This window comes from Rhamphochromis sp. 'chilingali' (assembly GCF_963969265.1).
Source record: "Rhamphochromis sp. 'chilingali' genome assembly, chromosome: 11".
Taxonomy (NCBI): Eukaryota; Metazoa; Chordata; class Actinopteri; order Cichliformes; family Cichlidae; genus Rhamphochromis; species Rhamphochromis sp. 'chilingali'.
Window position 1 is genome coordinate 11,997,819 of NC_137938.1, and position 20,572 is coordinate 12,018,390.

A 20,572-nucleotide genomic window follows, 5' to 3' on the forward strand; every position below is an offset into this window, starting at 1 on the left:
CTTACCCTGCCTATTCACTGCAATACTAAATGTTAAGACAGCTGTCAAACATCAGCTGGTATTTTATTCTGATAGTTTCTTTCAAAGGACCAGCAGACCTCCTTCTTCATACTGCAGACATTTAAATGGCAATACGGATGCTTAAAAAGATAAAACTCTTCTTTCTTATGTGCCATTTATTACAGCAAGGACATCTCATCTTCTTGACATCACATGGCATCGTCAAATCCTATCTTATGTCATGTCTGAGCACTGATAAGACAGAATGGTTTTTCAGCTGCTGCATGGCATGTGGCTGTGGCAATCATTCAGTCTTCAGAGGGCTGTATTACATTTCACGGCCTGTACACATTTGATAGAGCCATCTGCTGTGCAGTGCGGCACAACTACAGGGCTCGCAATTGCATTCCATGATTTCCGGATGATATTTTAAGACAGATAGAAGGCAGAAATAAGACAATTTCTTTTAAAGTAGCATTGATATTGCCTACCAGAATGTCACTTTTACTCATGGTAAAATTCCCAGGCTTTCAATGTTGTTTGCTTGTTGTTCACACAGTATTTCATCTTTGTGCTTTGGGAGTACTCTCTCGCTTTAACTTACACATTGAATTTTTATGTTTTTGTTTAATTCATCTATTAACGACCGAATCCAAATATGCACCAGTGTTGGCAACTCTGCTTGACTCACACATTTTGCTGTTAGGGCTAAAAATGAACGTAAATGTTAGACTTTAAACAAGAGGTATCCAACCGCAATCCTGCTGTCAGTGGATTTTAATGAAGCACTGCATCGAAGAAGAACCGTTTACTGATGAGTTAATGGTCAGCAGAATTTTCCCGTGGACAGCTGAGTATTTTTGCTTGTAGGAATTTAATTCAGTCATGTAAGATGAGCAAAATGGTCATCACCCATCTGGTTCTCCCTGCAGGTGACGGAGGAGACGAGTGACATCCTTCTAACCTTGGGGTACATGTGCTCTTGTAGAGGCATCATCAATGTCAAGGGCAAAGGAGAGCTTAGGACCTTCTTTGTGCACACGGAGATGACTCGGTCCCTGTCACAGGGGAACGTAATGCCCTGAGCCTGATTTACACAGGCACGAAGACTTTTGTTTCAGATTGAAGAGGTTTGAATTTCTCAGTGCTGCTTTTATAAAGTGTGGGGCATAAAGGGACCTGATCTACAAGGAGGTAAAAATCGGATTTACTGTTGCGTTACAAATTACCTATGCCACAGCTGTAGTATACATTTTGTCACTTATGTAACTGTAAGTGTAGCATGTACAGGAGATAGGCAGTAACACCTAAAAATATACTGTAATGTGAATGTGGGAGCTGGAAAAAACACAGTTGCACAAGTCAGTCTGATGTAATAATGTACAAGTTCAATGAGAGTGAAAATCTCCAATGGGCTGAATTAATATTCTGCCTCAGTTCTGGGAGGCTTGTGGTAGTTGCTTTATCATAGAAACCCCTTATCAGCAAGGTGCATCAAAACCTATCTCACCCTACAGGATACAGTTTGGATGCCAAATAACTTTTGACTCTGAATGCCCCTAACATGGCAGCATTTCCAGAGTTAGGAAGACAGTTTCTTGTCTTTGTACTTTTATCTGCTTTAATTGCACCATTTACCAACTCTTGGCACCAAACATTTTCATTGTTCTACCATTTTTTTTGTGTACAGACGCCAACAACTACGTCACAGTTTTGGCTGGATTTGTTGAGCTGCTGTTCTCACTTGAAGGGGATTTATGTGCGTTCTCCGTTTGGGAACTCGTTGTTTGTGTTATTTCAGCACCATATGAATGCAGAAGAATAACTGCATGGCAACAATTTTCAGCAGAGTCTTATAAAGACTTTGGCGCCCCAAAGATAACAGAGGGTATGAATTAACCACTAACTTTTACCTGCTTCCCGAACTCAAGCAAAGTCCTAGGGTAACACAAAAGGCCAGAAATGAAAAATCTGATATTAAAATGAAAGCAAAGGTCAAGTGAAAATGTCACAGCCACTGTTGCAAAGGTAAAATGTGTCTTGTTAAGAAGAAGAAAAAAACCAGCCAGAAAACAAGGTGTACCATGTGTACATAAGTCCATCGACCTTGTTAGAAGCACCAAGTCTTAGATGTATTTTACAAACAGTCTAGGACTATAATAGGAAAAACAAATGAAAAGTAGAATCTATGAATATATTCTGATATTCATGCAGGGTGGTGTTTTCCAAAACAGTCTTTCCAGTTTCTCCTTGGCTGCATTGACTGACGTGATTAGGACATTGATCAGATTTGTCAGTGCTTGCTGAAAATGGAAAATCTGGGGCCAGTTGCATAAATGACTTGAGATGTGTACAAACACATTGCTTTCATGCAATTTATAACAGGATGTGCCGTAACAATGGACACCCTTTGCACACTTAAAAACAGGTGTACATAGTTGGGGGTGTTTGTTTTTTTTTAGAGCCACAAGCAGAATAAATAAGAGATTAAAATGAAAACATGAATGATAAACCTTTCTGTAAAATCATGCGTCTTTTTCTTCCAAGTTTTCTTGGATGATCTAATTAGGAAAAAAATCCTCAACGGTGACTTCGTAATGTTATTTTCAGCAGTTAAATATGTAGTCTGATTCAGTGTGAGTTAAAATGACCAAAAAACCGTGACAAACACACATTATGAAGGTTACAATTTTGCCATCATTCATCCAGATTAACTGTAAGGTCTGTATGTTACAGTAGAAAGCACCTTGTTGTTGTGATTTGGCACTGTAAGCCTAAACTGAATTCATGTGACGGATTGTCATTTAAATACAGTTTACCCAGCCTTTAAGTTAAAATAAACAGCATACATTAAAGCTTCTCTAAGGTCCTGCACTAAAGTAAATTCCTTCAATGTTAAAGTGTTAAACTGTTATTTCATCTTTGGATCCAGTTTGCATCTGCACATGAGCTCATCTCTCTTTTTTGTAAATAAAAGCTGATTTGAATGTGGGAAGGCGGGACAAAGGTTAAAATGGCATCCAGACACACATAACATGACACATTTGGTGACTCTACAAACTGTGCTATAAAATGTTTTATCTTAGCATGCACTTTATATTGCGACCCTGACAGAAAGACTGCAGACTTTTGTTTGTGGGTACACAGTTTTATATGCACCTGGCCCCGGTGAGCCACAAAGATTTACAAAACAGGTTCAATTAAAAAACTACAAACATTTAAGACTTTCTTGGGAAATCCATGCCTGACCTGTGTACAGGGTAGCTTTAGATCACATATGATATGGTGGTTTTGTAAGAAAAGAAAATACTACCAAAAAAGTGTTTTGATGTTTTGATGATGCAAGTTGTTTTTTGTAAAAACTTAATTAAAATTTCTATGTATTTCAGTGCTACAGTGCCTTTATTTACCCTCAGGATTCTTCGAATATGACAAGCTCAGTTCATTAACATGTCAGGATTTGTAATGAAAAGCCGTACAGTACGTGCTGAACTGATATTATTCGTCAAATGAAACTGGACTGTGTGAGTAATCAAATGAGCTGACGATGTCACTATAATACATACATCATAACTAGAATAAAGGTCTTTGGTTTACCTTTAGAATACTGTACAGACTTGACACTGGGTGAGCATGCAGATGGCTACGATATGTCTGGACTTTAGGGTGTAAATTATTTCAAAAACAGATCATTTTGGTCCAACTAGTCTGAATGAAAAGGGGAAACCCAAAGAGACAGGGGGCTTCATACCAGAGTATTCGAACATTTACACAGGACCTTTAGCAGCCACACTACAGACGTCTATGCTTCTGTTGACCTCAAGCAAAAACAAAAAACACTGACATGATGTTTTTGAACGTGCTAATTCTGGGTCTGACCTTGGCCTGACTGCACAGAAACACCCAGTATCTATCCACAATTCCTGACACTGACTGTAAAAATTTGTTAGTCACTTTGTTTGTTCCTTTACTATGGAGCTGCATATTTCCCTAACACAGAAATGATGCTAAAAATAGATTTAACCTTGATGAGAGCTTTTTAATCCTGCACACTTAACCATCCCTATAACTGAGGGAAAATGAATAATGGCTGTATGTGTCAGTGTTCAATATGAAACAGTCATTTGACGTCACAAAGGAGCGCCACTCCACGCAGGATCCAGTATTCTGGAGGAAGGGAGGTTTTCAGGTCTACAGCTGCGATGTAGTTTACATCTGTCCTGGTGGGCTTCTTGTAGATTGGACAGGAATAGAGGCGGGAGTCTTTTACACCTGCAACACAGAAAAGAAACACGGCATTTGCTGCAGAAAGTGGAAAGAGAAAAATCAAAAATGGCATTTTTCATGAAAACTAATGAGAGAGAGCAGCAGCTGCCAAACTGTGCCTTAATTGTGTTTCTAACTAGAATCATTTCAATTCAATGAAATATTTACATCAGTGCAGAGATGCCACTGGGACACCCAGCTGTGCTCAAAAGAAACATCTGTTTTTATGTAGTTAGGAATCAGCTCGAATTAGGAGAGCACGCTTATTACCCAGTACTCCCTCAGCACCATTTTATAGTTCTTTAGCCAGTCTGCTGCTTGTTTTGCTGTTAGTCTGCCAGTAGAATAGCAACAGCAGTGCTCCTTGCTCATGCATCAGCAGGGAAAAAACTAAAAATAATTTTCTCAGAGCAAACAAACAGGCTTGTTGTGTCTTTACAAATGACACTGTATGTGGACAAGGATGGAACTAATCCCTTTGCATGAGTGAAAATTAAGTAGAGCAGCTTTCCAACCTCTTGTACCTCATGCCTACACACGTGCACGGCACACACACCAAGCACTTGTCTACTGAAGCATCCCTTTAGCAGTCTCCTTTGCACTGACACACTCAAACGTAGCAGGCTGCCTTCGTATGGGAAATGCTGGGAGGGGACGTGGTGTAAACAAACTGCATTATGCGTATCATTGGATCATTAGTTCATTTCCCAGGAAGCCTTGCTCGCAGGCATCCATGGGGGTCTGTGTCTGTCTGAATATACGTTGGCCTTATCCAGAACAAACACTGTGCCACATACTGCTGGTAATCTATTCCCAGACAAAATAAATAACACTTATTCTGCTTGACATTTAAATGTTACATCCAAGGAGTGACTGTGTGGGATGCAAACATTGAGAAGACAGGTAGGATATAAAGCTGCTCCACCAAAAGATTTGTTTTTTTTATTTCCCCTCCACACTGTTCCTAAATAATATAACTCACCATTATTCTCAGCATACATCCTGATCACTGGCATCATCTCAAAGAGAACTTTGGGTTTGGAGTCAATAAGTTTGCAGTTGCGGCGGTCCCAGCCAGCTCCCTCCAGGTAAAGACCATAGACGTACACTCCCTCTGTGGGCGGCTGGTTGATGTCATCCTTCATCCACTTCGTCACCTCGTTGCACAGCACCATGCGGTCCAGGGCCCAACCCTTGTTCGCCCGAGTGATCTCCTGCGAGTACATGTGAATGGCACATAAATGACAGAAGTGACATTTTGAAATGGTTTTCCCACATGAAAATCAATTTTGATAAAAGGTCTGTAACAATAGGAACACCAAAATACACTACTGGGAGATAAGTGAACTCCATCACAAGAGTTGTTTTGTGAGATGATGTTGCAAAAGGAAAAAAAAATAACTCCAGTATGACAAATTAAGTGAAATGTGAGTATTTTATGGCCTCAGTCATTTTATTCTCATTTTCAAGTTTAAAAGAAGAAATCCTTAGTGGGCAAACTTGGGAGAGACAGAGACTGATAACAAATGACAAAGGCAGGCACATACCCATCTCAGATAAAACAAGCTAGCAACTTCAGGCACATTACACAGAATCAGAGAACAATGTAGGTAGTTTGTGATGCCTGTGGGATAATAAAAGTACATCTCCTGAGACGCTCAGTGGTAGGACTGAGGGCTATATTTGGTATCTATCAGTAGTCAAACAAATCTCTTCTTAGTAAAATACAGAAATCTACATCCTCAATATTTCCTTTATCCGGGTGAAAGATCCAGGCTCTTCAAAATATTCACTTGGAAGTAGAATCCTTTACTCAGTGCATACTGCAACTCTCAGGTCTACACTTCAGTTCATTTTCACTGTTACTGTATGTAATACGACTCCTGTTTACCACCAAATTCAGTTAAAAACACACTGATTTAAGCCACCAATCAAAGTATATGTTCAGCAAACTATTAGATTCAAACCCCCAAGATAAAAGTTCAGTAGCATGGAGGAATTGTTTACCTTACAATGGTAAATGGCCTGTATTTATATAGCGCTTTTACTAGTCCCTAAGGACCCCAAAGTGCTTTACATATCCAGTCATCCACCCATTCACACACACATTCACACACTGGTGATGGCAAGCTACATTGTAGCCACAGCCACCCTGGGGCGCACTGACAGAGGCGAGGATGCCGGACACTGGCGCCACCAGGCCCTCTGACCACCACCAGTAGGCAACAGGTGAAGTGTCTTGCCCAAGGACACAACGACCGAGACTGTCCAAGCCGGGGCTCGAACCGGCAACCTTCCGATTACAAGGCGAACACCCAACTCTTGAGCCACGATCGCCCCAATCGTGGCTTGTATCATTACAAGAGCAATGATACAAGCTTGAGCCTGCACTCAATTATCTTCATATACATGAGCTCTTTAAATATTTGTTGTATTGCTCCTGTCCTGTTTCCCCTCCCTGAGCCTGGTTCTGCTGGAGGTGTCTTCTTGTTAAAAGGGAGTTTTGTCTCCCCACTGTCACCAATTGTTTTCTCAAAGATGGGTTGTCTGATTTTGGGGTTTTTTTGTTTCTATATTATTGTAGGGTTTTTACCTTACAATGTGAAGCACCTTGAGGTGACTGTTGTTGTGATTTGGAGCTATATAAATACAATTGAATTGAATTAAACATTACAGCCTTTCAAAACTGATAAATCACTGGATTTGCTAAATAAATTATTTAACATTCAAAATCTCTTCAAGTTGTAGATCCCATCTGCTCTCACTTTTCCAGAAAACTTTAAACATACATTTGCTGTCATGTACTTGTGATGCAAAATTGGAACCACAGATGGCAGGAGTAAAGTACAGGTATAATACAGATGTTGTTCCCCCATAAAACTATTCCCACTTTCTGCCAATCTACCAGTATTGGCCAGATCAGAGCACACAAATGGCACCAATAGATAGAAATGGTCAGAGAGGAAGACTAGGAACGGCAATTTCATACAAAAATTGCCATTTACCATGCTTGTGCCTGCAGAATTCACAACAGGGATAGGATTTAAAGACAAATTCAGCATATTGTCTGAATGCAAAATGAATTTCATGCATTGTAAAAAAATAACTACTACTACTTGCAGGTCCCTGTGTATGTGTTTGTGTCTGTGCATGTTTGCATGCGTGTGTAAATGTGGCTGTGTGCCTGCTTCTCCCTCTGCGTGCCATCTGGTCTTTTCCCTTGCTGTGGGTAAATGGTAGGTAGCCTGATGTCGTGCGTACCTGTCTCATGGCTGTCAGGAAGCCCTGCGGGTTGAAGAAACCTGTCATCCAGAAGCAGTTGGGTCTCCCTTCAAAGATCCAGGCCTGGAACTGACGGTTCCGCTCAAGCAGCTCCGTGAACCAGAACCCCAGGGTGCTGGAGGCCCACGATGACTGAAAACAACAAGGAGACAGACAAACAATAACATGAGCAAAAGAGTACAATAAAACGCTGAAACATGTCATCCAGGTGGCTCTGAGAAGAAAAGGGGAGATAAGACATGGATTATGAAACATGGTGTGGGCAAGTGAAAAAAAGAGACTTGACACAATGGAAAAAAAAATACAACAGAACACAATAGACTGGAGGCAAATGATTCAGAAAAAGGATAAAACTGCAGGTAAAAGAAGTCAGCATTGCAGCCAGGAATCCCATTCCAGTCTGAATTATTCTAACAATGCTGTGTTTGTGAATGCAGCCTGACTGTCAGCTAAATAATTCTAAAAAAAACAAAAAGCCCTAAAAAAAGTCCTAGCTTTTTATTGTTTGCTTTAGTATGGCATCAGAACAAAGTTTCTTATTTCCATTTCCTTTATCACTGAGATGGATTTGTGTGCTGTGTATACAATTATAACAATGAGTACATTAATAAAAAAGGAGCACGAACACGGCCCAAACGACAAACAAGTTAGAGTTTGGTCTGATAATGACAATGTCCCTTGTAAGAGCATCAATTATCCCGTGTGCTACAACTAAACCTCAAGGACACTAAATAACAAAGCTGATAGCACTAAAATCTGATCTGAGGTATTAATTTGTGCCTCTGGGCCATCTAGTACTCTGTATTGAATAGTTGTTAGAAGCTTTCACCGGAGATAAAATGATCACCTTTCATAGGACTGTTCAATATAACGATATATATCGGATGAAGATATAAAAACGTCTATAATTTCATTTTACGCTATCGTTTGTTTCGTAGTGTCGCAAAATAAACTGTTTACAGCAATATTTTTTCATCGTTTTGATGGTCACTGTAGTGGCTATATTCATTTCTTAAATTTCTCTCTTTCTCTTATATTTAATATAACCACACTACGGATGGACAAGCACCTGTTTGTATGCGTTGTCGTTAGCAACAACGACGGTAAAACCATCGCGTGTCCGCTTGTTTATTTTCCACATATAAAATTTTTTTTTTTTCCACAATAAAGCTCAAGATCCTATTGAGACTTTCCAAAATAAACTGAATCATGTGAAAGAGTATGCAGTGTTTATGGATGAGAAGCAAAAAAGAGCCGTCAGGTGCTAAAAAATAAACCTTAGACTCAAACGTTAGAACAGGCTTTTCCCCGCAGCACGCCGTGTAATAAATACTCACAAAAAAAAAAAAAAACGGCGGCCGTTACAACTTATGTCTAAAAATGTATAGTTTCATGCATCGGTTAAAACACTGGACTGCAGGTACACGGTGCCCAGCTGGAAACACTTCAGGCAAGTTGAGCTGCCCGAGATTCACAGAATTTACAGAAAATGCTACATTCTTTTTACACATACAAATCTTTTTTACACACACACAAATTCTTTTTACACATACAGTGGGGCAAAAAAGTATTTAGTCAGCCACCGATTGTGCAAGTTCCCCCACTTAAAATGATGACAGAGGTCAGTAATTTGCACCAGAGGTACACTTCAACTGTGAGAGACAGAATGTGAAAAAAAAAAATCCATGAATTCACATGGTAGGATTTGTAAAGAATTTATTCGTAAATCAGGGTGGAAAATAAGTATTTGATCACCTCAAACAAGGAAAATCTCTGGCTCTCACAGACCTGTAACGTCCCCTGTAAGACGGTTTTCTGTCCCCCACTCGTTACCTGTATGAATGGCACCTGTTTGAACTCATCATCTGTATAAAAGACACCTGTCCACAGCCTCAAACAGTCAGACTCCAAACTCCGCCATGGCCAAGACCAAAGAGCTTTCGAAGGACACCAGGAAAAGTATTGTAGACCTGCACCAGACTGGGAAGAGTGAATCTACAATAGGCAAGCAGCTTGGTGTGAAAAAATCAACTGTGGGAGCAATCATCAGAAAATGGAAGACATACAAGACCACTGATAATCTCCCTCGATCTGGGGCTCCACGCAAGATCTCATCCCGTGGGGTCAAAATGATCATGAGAACGGTGAGCAAAGATCCCAGAACCACACGGGGGGACCTGGTGAATGACCTGCAGAGAGCTGGGACCAAAGTAACAAAGGTCACCATCAGTAACACACTACAACGGCAGGGAATCAAATCCCGCAGTGCCAGACATGTTCCGCTGCTGAAGCCAGTGCATGTCCAGGCCCGTCTGAAGTTTGCCAGAGAGCACATGGATGATACAGCAGAGGATTGGGAGAATGTCATGTGGTCAGATGAAACCAAAGTAGAACTTTTTGGTATAAACTCAACTCGTCGTGTTTGGAGGAAGAAGAATACCGAGTTGCATCCCAAGAACACCATACCTACTGTGAAGCATGGGGGTGGAAACATCATGCTATGGGGCTGTTTTTCTGCCAAGGGGACAGGACGACTGATCCGTGTTAAGGACAGAATGAATGGGGCCATGTATCGTGAGATTTTGAGCCAAAACCTCCTTCCATCAGTGAGAACTTTGAAGATGAAACGAGGCTGGGTCTTCCAACATGACAATGATCCAAAACACACCGCCCGGGCAATAAAGGAGTGGCTCCGTAAGAAGCATTTGAAAGTCCTGGAGTGGCCTAGCCAGTCTCCAGACCTCAACCCCATAGAAAATCTGTGGCGGGAGTTGAAAGTCCGTGTTGCTCGGCGACAGCCCCAAAACATCACTGCTCTCGAGAAGATCTGCATGGAGGAATGGGCCAAAATACCAGCTACTGTGTGTGCAAACCTGGTAAAGACCTATAGTAAACGTTTGACCTCTGTTATTGCCAACAAAGGTTATGTTACAAAGTATTGAGTTGTATTTTTGTTATTGACCAAATACTTATTTTCCACCCTGATTTACGAATAAATTCTTTACAAATCCTACCATGTGGATTCATGGATTTTTTTTTCACATTCTGTCTCTCACAGTTGAAGTGTACCTCTGGTGCAAATTACTGACCTCTGTCATCATTTTAGGTGGTGGAACTTGCACAATCGGTGGCTGACTAAATACTTTTTTGCCCCACTGTACAAATCCTGATTTACAAGTACACAACTCATTTACAAGTACAAAATATTTATGACCACAATTTGAGCCCATACATAAACTCACAGTGATTCTCTCAACTGACCTTCTTCCAGCGTGCAGGAATTCGTGCATCGTACATGCAGTCCAAGGCATCCCGCAGGTTCTCACTCATGATGATGGTTCCATCAATAGCCAGCTTCAGGTCTGTCAAGGTGTTTCGGACAAGAACTATGATCCTCTGCATCCGATCGACCTCCTGACGCAGAAAGATGTTCATAGGCTGGAAAGGACCCATCTTCTGAAGATGCTCTCTCACCTGGTTTTATTAAGGCAGAAAAGATTATATCAACAGAGATGTGTAAAAACACACCATCTCATTATGTGGAAATGTACCTGGGATCACTAAAGTTTAATATCTACTCTGGAAAAACTGTATTTAAAGTGGAGCTTTATGCTGCATTTTTCATGTTCGTAGCTACTACTGTTGTTAGTATTGGTGAATTCATGTTTGCTTCACTGAAAATGAAACAAATATAGGAATGAAGATATTCTGTATTTCTGACGGGCCTTTCTGCTCCACATGCAAGGCAAGGCAAGGCAAATTTATTTGTATAGCACAATTCAACAACAAGGTGATTCAAAGTGCTTTACAGAGACATTAGAAACAAAAACAAATAAAAAGCATGATTTAAAATTAATTAAAACAAGCAAACAAACAAACTAACTAAACACACACATTTCACACCTGTTCGCGCGATCTGAACCCTTATCGTAAGGGGAGCTACCAGTCCTTCTGTGGACGAGCTACTTTCTATTTTAAATTCCCTGAATTTAAAATACTCTCTAGACCCAGTCTAGACCCACTTGGGGAGCTACCCAGAGCTCTAATCCCACACCTGTTCGCGCGATCTGAACCCTTATCGTAAGGGGAGCTACCAGTCCTTCTGTGGACGAGCTACTTTCTATTTTAAATTCCCTGAATTTAAAATACTCTCTAGACCCAGTCTAGACCCAGCTGGGGAGCTACCCAGAGCTCTAAACCCACTTAACAAACAAACAAACAAACAAACAAACAAACAAAACAGTATATAAAATCAAAACAGATAAAATCAGAAATAGATAAGATCAGTAGTTAGTGTAAGTTTTGAAATTTAAGCTTAAAAGTGTGGATTTGGTGCTTTATTCAAATGCAGCTGAGAACAGGTGAGTCTTCAACCTGGATTTAAATAAACTGAGTGTTTCAGCTGATCTGAGGCTTTCTGGGAGTTTGTTCCAGATATAAGGAGCATAAAAGCTGAATGCAGCTTCTCCGTGTCTGGTTCTGACTCTGGGAACTGATAAAAGACCGGATCCAGATGACCTGAGGGATCTGGAAGGTTCATACTGGGTCAGCAGGTCACTGATGTATTTTGGTCCTAAACCATTCAGAGCTTTATAGGCCAGCATCAGAACTTTAAAGTCTATCCTCTGACGGACAGGTAGCCAGTGTAAAGACCTCAGAGCTGGACTGATGTGGTCCACTTTTTTGGTCTTAGTGAGGACTCGAGCAGCAGAGTTCTGAATGAGCTGTAGTTGTCTGACTGATTTTTTAGGTAGACCTGTAAAGATGCTGTTACAGTAATCAAGCCTACTAAAAATGAATGCATGGACTAGTTTTTCCAGGTCCTGTTGAGACATCAGATCTTTTATCCTTGATATATTCTTGAGGTGATAGTAAGCTGACTTTGTTATTGTCTTAATGTGTTTTTCTAAGTTTAGGTCTGCATCCATCACTACACCCAAATTTCTCGCCTGGTTTGTGGTTTTTAGATGTATAGATTGAAGTTCTCTGGTGACCTGTAATCGTTTTTCTTTGGCGCCAAAGACTATTACTTCAGTTTTGTTTTTGTTTAGTTGGAGAAAATTGTGGCACAACCAGTCATTGATTTCCTCAATGCATTTACCAAGAGCCTGTACAGGGCCTCGGTCTCCTGGTGACATTGTGATATATATTTGTGTGTCATCTGCATAGCTGTGGTAGTTTATTTTGTTGTTCTTTATAATCATGCAGGCTGTATTCATTTTAAAACATCTTTTAAAAAAAAACATTTTTTCCTATTTTGGAGGCCTTTATGCGCTGTGTGAAGAGACAGTCACGCAAGCAGCAGTGAAAGCGGCATTCGCGGGGTGAGTTGTGAGGTGACAGTTTTCCATGATGAGCTTTGCACCTCGCCTCAGAAAAGTCACACTCTCACCTCATTTTTTTCTTAGCGACAAAAAAAAAAAAAAAGCGGCACAGCCACCAAAATAAAACAAGATCCAGCTGCATTCACACACACTCCTTTCTATTTCTGGTCTTCTTTACACTCTACTGTCAAAAACACTACACCCCACCTCTCCGCCTGCACCAGCCACAAGGAGCACACAGCACACAAGGTGAGTGGAGTGACATTGCACATGTTGCTTTGCACACTTCGCTCTGCAAAGCAAATACACATAGGCTTACTTCAAAAGGTACGTAGTCAGGAGGCAGTTTTTCCAGCATGTCGTCAGCCAGCCTGGACACTACAGATTCTCTGGTTTCTCCTCCGCCTGATGAGCTGTCTTTTGGCTGAATGCTGAGGATGGTATCCAGTACGTCCTTAGCAAGTTTACTCTGGAAGGTTATGTCTGCGTTTGGGTGCAGCCCAAACACCTCAGGAGTGTCGTAGGCTGGGAGACCCTGAGAAAGAGGAACAGTGATGGTTAGCGAGGTTGGTTGCATCACTGAGACAAATCTATTCAGACAGGGAATGTCCATGGTGCATTCTCTTTACTTTCACAGTAAGCACTGTGAAAGCGTCCCATGGAGCATCTTTTCATTCCTGCAATAGCGGAAACCTATCCTATACAATATGGAACGGTTGAACTACTACCTGCTTTTTGGTTTAATTTTGTTTTTTTCCCTGGTTTTCAAACTTCTACTTCATTGGACTGCAGTTTGTGTCACTGCTAAGCTCGTTGTTGGCTAAGTTGGAGGAACAAAAAGCAAGCATCTCCACTGGAACACGTAGAGTTACCAGCTGCTTCTTTTCACCCGTTAAAATGACTGTGGGGGGTGTGACACAGAGGGGATTCATACTAGTTCTAGTAAAAGGCCATTGGCCAGCTACTATAAAGTGAGTGCAGTGAAAAGATCACCCACAAGCTTCCCACAAACACAGCTAAATGTATTCACTGGGCACATTAAAGAGTCACTACTCTGTGGTGATGATTAGCTCTGCTTTCTGTGTTGCTGCATGTGAACATGGACAATGACGACAAGAAACTTGACAAGTTTAAAATCCTTTCTTTGTCTTTTTGTCAACAAATGTGTATGTGCTGAAATTTTTCTATCAGTCCTTCACAAAGAGAGGACAGACTGTCTATTCTCTCCAACTCGTAGCTGACTGCTGGCTCTTCTTCCCCACGCACTGCTGCGTTTGTACTGGTGCATCATCAGGAGTGGAAAGGCTCTGTCCCATCATTTTTCCCTCAAAGACACCACAGATGATTTTACCAGCGAATGCCATCACAGATAAAATGGATGAAACAATGTATTTGATAAGGAAATAACCATTTGGAAAAGTAAATGAATTAAAAGTGCTGATTAATAAATACATTTACATGTCTTGGTGACTGCAGCTGGAAACTGGGCAAAAGATATGTGTGTTTGTGTGTGTGTGGAATGCTAGCTACCAGCATTCATAATATAATAGTTACAATAGCAACAGTAACCAGGGGGGTGGGGCTTAAATGACAGAACAAAGACAGGCTACCATGATGTCACATGCCAGGCCACCATGATGTCACATGCCAGGCCATAAAAATCTATAAATAGGGGTGCCTCGACACACAGTTGTAGAATTCCCTTGCAGGTGATTTTAAGCTAGCGATTGAATTGTGTTTTCAGATGAAAGCGCTTATAACCTTCTCCCAAAGTAGAGTACTCTTCCTCCACCCAAACCTAAAATGTATATTTCTAAATACAGGGAAGCAATTGTATTAGAAAATAAATATAAAAATGAACACAGGACCATGGTGCCAAGAACAGTTAAGGCCCCATCTCATCGCGAAATGTGCCCACAGAGGCCAGAAGGCGAAAAACCTGAACACACATTCAGGAAAAAACCAGAACACACAGGCATGAAGAAAGTCATGGCTCAACCTGCTTGTGTGGATACACGCAAAGGGGACAAGCAGCTCCTTGAGAAATCTGGACTTGTCCCCTTTTATTTACAGGAAAACGATTACGGAATCGTTCCAGGCGACCTGCGTAGAAGAAAGGCAGAGAAAGAAAAGGCTAAGCAGGACAATGATGCCTGGTTAACAAAACAACAGGAAACAGTTAAACCACTGGCCGAACAGGAGAAACAAAACATTCTCCAGGGCCTAAAGAGGAGGTTTAATGAGCTAAACTTTGAATATCAATCCCTCCCTTTTACTATCTCCCCTTCACAGCACAAAAAATACAATTACAAAATGTTTCTCGAAGAGGCAATGAGTCAAGTTGAAAAAGACATTGCCCTTTTTGAGGAACATAAATACATTTACGTAGGCAGGGAAGATGCATCTGACGAACAACAGTTACAGCGGACTCCACTGCCACCCATTAGACCGAAAAAGACAAAGTTGACACCCGCTCCTCAAGTCACACAACCAACGAAAAAGGAAACTTTCTCGACCGACAACCTACCACCTTTTCGTAGGATGTGTGTTCCACCTATATCCAGAAGTGGAAAGCAACCTATTCCCATGACTGAGAACCTTCACAGACAACCTATTCCCACCCAACTAGTTATAATTCCACGACCTAGTCCTGTCCCTCTGCCACCTATTTGTAAAAAAGCTGAATCTACACCCCGACCACCTGTAAGACCTCCAATGAAACGAGGTGTAACACCCATCCTTCCACCCATTTCCACCAAAAAGCTGTAGTGCTGTACCGTTAGAGTAGTTTTTTAACTACCTAACCCCCAACCGGTCTTGACAGAAGCCGCACCATCTGAGCCTGGTTCTGTCGAAGGTTTCTTCTTTTTAAGACAAAGGAGTTTTTCCTTCCCACCGTCGCCCAGTGCTTGCTCAGATGGGATCATTTGATTGTTGGGGTTTTCTTAAACATAAATTGGCCTATTGAAAAAATGTAGTGTTTCTTACTACATTTTATTTTCAATAGACCAATTTATGTTCAAAAAAAAAAAATTACAGCAGAAAAGAAAGCATGGGAGACATCTGATGCATTTCATTGCTTTTTAAAAAATAATTTATAATTTATCTGGAACAAATAAAAGAAAGTAAAAATAATCTTTTGTGGATTCTTTTTCTTCAATAAGTAGTAGAATAGGCAGTTCTTTATACATAAAGCGTAGTGTTTTGTTAAAAAATAAAGTGGCACAGCAGCACTGTGTTAAAGGCCTGTGTTTTTACCATCAGCGTGACAGCACCGTGCCGCCTTTGCAGTTTTAAGGCCCAGGGAAACAAGCCTGCCAGCGCTCTGTAGCGGCTGTGACCGCTGCCGATAAGGAAAGGCTGCTCTTCATAGAGGACTCAAGCTCGGGGAAACGTTTTCTGGTCGACTCTGGCTCCCAGAAGAGCCTCTGGAACTCTTGTGTCGTCTTTACAATGGTATATTATTTAATCTCAAAAAATTTTAAAAATTAAAAAAAATTGGAGATTTCCCGTATCACATAACATGTGCAGGTACACTGGTACAGCACATGTGAGCGAAATTCTTATGTGTGTGCAACAGAGGTGTGCAAAATACAATAACATAAGAACAAGCAAAATATACGAATGGGTAAATCTGAGAATTATAAGAATAAATATATGTACAAATATAAGAGTGTATGTTAGGGCTGTTCGATATAACGATATATATCAAATGACGATATAAAAATGTCTATCGTTTCCTATTACGCTATCGTTTGTTTCGTGATGTCGTAAAATAAACTGTTTACAGCAGTATTTTTCATCGTTTTGACGGTCACCTTAGTGGCTATATTAATTTCTTAAAGTTCTCTCTTTCTCTTATATTTAATATAACCACACTATGGGCGGGCAAGTGCCTGTTTTTACGTGTTTTCGTTAGCAACAATGACGGTAAAACCATCGCGTGGTTCCGCTGTACGCTTGTTTGTTTTCCACGTAAACCTTTCACAATAAAGCTCAAGATCCTGTTGAGACTTTTCAAAACAAACTGAATCACATGAGAGAGTATGCAGAGTTTACAGATGAGAAGCAAACAAAGAGCCGTCAGACTCAAACTATATGTATACACCTGCCCGCCTTCGTAAACAACTAAATGCTATGTTGCCCTATCATTTTTTGATTGGTCCACATGGTATATTTTTTCACCAATAGGAAAGGCTGGGGGAGTTGGGAGGGGGACTGAGTGCTTTCTAGTGTTTTTCCTTATAAAAACCGTTTCTTCCCGCAGTAAATATAAACAACGATAGTATTCAGGAAGAAAACCTGCATATATTATACTGAACATAAAGTTGTTTGCAAAACTTGTGCATAATTTTTACAAATGTACAACTTCTATTCGCATTTCAAGTTATGAAAACAATTCCTTAAACATGTTTGTGGCTTTTACAGTAAAAATGACAAGTATTTTCTACTCGGATTTTGAATTTTTTTTGTCTGAATTTAGATCTATTGTGCAAATATAGTATAAATGAAAAATTAACTCAAATTTCAGATATTTGAGGTTGTGCCAAAAAAAAAAGAAGAAGATTTTTTTAAAGGTGAAATATAGAGGTAAAATCAAAAGTAGTCAAAAACGGCCAATTATACTCTGGACCCCAGAGGGTTACTAAATACATTTACATGTCTTGGTGACTGCAGCTGGAACCTTGGCAAAAAGTGTATGTGTGTGTGTGGAATGCTAGCTACCAGCATTCATAATATAATAGTTACAATAGCAACAGTAACCAGGGGGGTGGGGCTTAAATGACAGAACAAAGACAGGCTACCATGATGTCACATGCCAGGCCACCATGATGTCACATGCCAGGCCATAAAAATCTATAAATAGGGGTGCCTCGACACACAGTTGTAGAATTCCCTTGCAGGTGATTTTAAGCTAGCGATTGAATTGTGTTTTCAGATGAAAGCGCTTATAACCTTCTCCCAAAGTAGAGTACTCTTCCTCCACCCAAACCTAAAATGTATATTTCTAAATACAGGGAAGCAATTGTATTAGAAAATAAATATAAAAATGAACACAGGACCATGGTGCCAAGAACAGTTAAGGCCCCATCTCATCGCGAAATGTGCCCACAGAGGCCAGAAGGCGAAAAACCTGAACACACATTCAGGAAAAAACCAGAACACACAGGCATGAAGAAAGTCATGGCTCAACCTGCTTGTGTGGATACACGCAAAGGGGACAAGCAGCTCCTTGAGAAATCTGGACTTGTCCCCTTTTATTTACAGGAAAACGATTACGGAATCGTTCCAGGCGACCTGCGTAGAAGAAAGGCAGAGAAAGAAAAGGCTAAGCAGGACAATGATGCCTGGTTAACAAAACAACAGGAAACAGTTAAACCACTGGCCGAACAGGAGAAACAAAACATTCTCCAGGGCCTAAAGAGGAGGTTTAATGAGCTAAACTTTGAATATCAATCCCTCCCTTTTACTATCTCCCCTTCACAGCACAAAAAATACAATTACAAAATGTTTCTCGAAGAGGCAATGAGTCAAGTTGAAAAAGACATTGCCCTTTTTGAGGAACATAAATACATTTACGTAGGCAGGGAAGATGCATCTGACGAACAACAGTTACAGCGGACTCCACTGCCACCCATTAGACCGAAAAAGACAAAGTTGACACCCGCTCCTCAAGTCACACAACCAACGAAAAAGGAAACTTTCTCGACCGACAACCTACCACCTTTTCGTAGGATGTGTGTTCCACCTATATCCAGAAGTGGAAAGCAACCTATTCCCATGACTGAGAACCTTCACAGACAACCTATTCCCACCCAACTAGTTATAATTCCACGACCTAGTCCTGTCCCTCTGCCACCTATTTGTAAAAAAGCTGAATCTACACCCCGACCACCTGTAAGACCTCCAATGAAACGAGGTGTAACACCCATCCTTCCACCCATTTCCACCAAAAAGCTGTAGTGCTGTACCGTTAGAGTAGTTTTTTAACTACCTAACCCCCAACCGGTCTTGACAGAAGCCGCACCATCTGAGCCTGGTTCTGTCGAAGGTTTCTTCTTTTTAAGACAAAGGAGTTTTTCCTTCCCACCGTCGCCCAGTGCTTGCTCAGATGGGATCATTTGATTGTTGGGGTTTTCTTAAACATAAATTGGCCTATTGAAAAAATGTAGTGTTTCTTACTACATTTTATTTTCAATAGACCAATTTATGTTCAAAAAAAAAAAATTACAGCAGAAAAGAAAGCATGGGAGACATCTGATGCATTTCATTGCTTTTTAAAAAATAATTTATAATTTATCTGGAACAAATAAAAGAAAGTAAAAATAATCTTTTGTGGATTCTTTTTCTTCAATAAGTAGTAGAATAGGCAGTTCTTTATACATAAAGCGTAGTGTTTTGTTAAAAAATAAAGTGGCACAGCAGCACTGTGTTAAAGGCCTGTGTTTTTACCATCAGCGTGACAGCACCGTGCCGCCTTTGCAGTTTTAAGGCCCAGGGAAACAAGCCTGCCAGCGCTCTGTAGCGGCTGTGACCGCTGCCGATAAGGAAAGGCTGCTCTTCATAGAGGACTCAAGCTCGGGGAAACGTTTTCTGGTCGACTCTGGCTCCCAGAAGAGCCTCTGGAACTCTTGTGTCGTCTTTACAATGGTATATTATTTAATCTCAAAAAATTTTAAAAATTAAAAAAAATTGGAGATTTCCCGTATCACATAACATGTGCAGGTACACTGGTACAGCACATGTGAGCGAAATTCGTATGTGTGTGCAACAGAGGTGTGCAAAATACAATAACATAAGAACAAGCAAAATATACGAATGGGTAAATCTGAGAATTATAAGAATAAATATATGTACAAATATAAGAGTGTATGTTAGGGCTGTTCGATATAACGATATATATCAAATGACGATATAAAAATGTCTATCGTTTCCTATTACGCTATCGTTTGTTTCGTGATGTCGTAAAATAAACTGTTTACAGCAGTATTTTTCATCGTTTTGACGGTCACCTTAGTGGCTATATTAATTTCTTAAAGTTCTCTCTTTCTCTTATATTTAATATAACCACACTATGGGCGGGCAAGTGCCTGTTTTTACGTGTTTTCGTTAGCAACAATGACGGTAAAACCATCGCGTGGTTCCGCTGTACGCTTGTTTGTTTTCCACGTAAACCTTTCACAATAAAGCTCAAGATCCTGTTGAGACTTTTCAAAACAAACTGAATCACATGAGAGAGTATGCAGAGTTTACAGATGAGAAGCAAACAAAGAGCCGTCAGACTCAAACTATATGTATACACCTGCCCGCCTTCGTAAACAACTAAATGCTATGTTGCCCTATCATTTTTTGATTGGTCCACATGGTATATTTTTTCACCAATAGGAAAGGCTGGGGGAGTTGGGAGGGGGACTGAGTGCTTTCTAGTGTTTTTCCTTATAAAAACCGTTTCTTCCCGCAGTAAATATAAACAACGATAGTATTCAGGAAGAAAACCTGCATATATTATACTGAACATAAAGTTGTTTGCAAAACTTGTGCATAATTTTTACAAATGTACAACTTCTATTCGCATTTCAAGTTATGAAAACAATTCCTTAAACATGTTTGTGGCTTTTACAGTAAAAATGACAAGTATTTTCTACTCGGATTTTGAATTTTTTTTGTCTGAATTTAGATCTATTGTGCAAATATAGTAT

At 40.4% G+C, this 20,572-nt stretch overlaps 2 protein-coding genes across 4 annotated transcripts in view; one reads left to right on the forward strand and one right to left on the reverse strand.

Moving 5' to 3' along the window:
* Positions 1 to 1,993, forward strand: part of adcy2a (adenylate cyclase 2a) — a 75,106-nt gene extending 73,113 nt beyond the window's left edge. For both annotated transcript variants that reach the window (XM_080895547.1, XM_080895546.1), the window contains exon 26: positions 933 to 1,993. In XM_080895547.1, coding sequence (XP_080751673.1) covers positions 933 to 1,085 — 153 coding nt within the window. In that variant the 3' untranslated portion in view covers positions 1,086 to 1,993. The remainder of the gene's footprint in view (positions 1 to 932) is intronic.
* Positions 1,994 to 2,002: 9 nt separating this feature from the next.
* The window catches only part of dnah5 (dynein, axonemal, heavy chain 5), a 128,434-nt gene continuing 109,864 nt past the window's right edge, over positions 2,003 to 20,572 (reverse strand). For both annotated transcript variants that reach the window (XM_080895545.1, XM_080895544.1), the window contains 5 exons: positions 13,192 to 13,407; positions 10,810 to 11,022; positions 7,528 to 7,680; positions 5,249 to 5,480; positions 2,003 to 4,272 (listed from right to left, as the gene is read on the reverse strand). In XM_080895545.1, the coding sequence (XP_080751671.1) occupies positions 4,121 to 4,272; positions 5,249 to 5,480; positions 7,528 to 7,680; positions 10,810 to 11,022; positions 13,192 to 13,407 (966 nt within the window). In that variant the 3' untranslated portion in view covers positions 2,003 to 4,120. The remainder of the gene's footprint in view (positions 4,273 to 5,248; positions 5,481 to 7,527; positions 7,681 to 10,809; positions 11,023 to 13,191; positions 13,408 to 20,572) is intronic.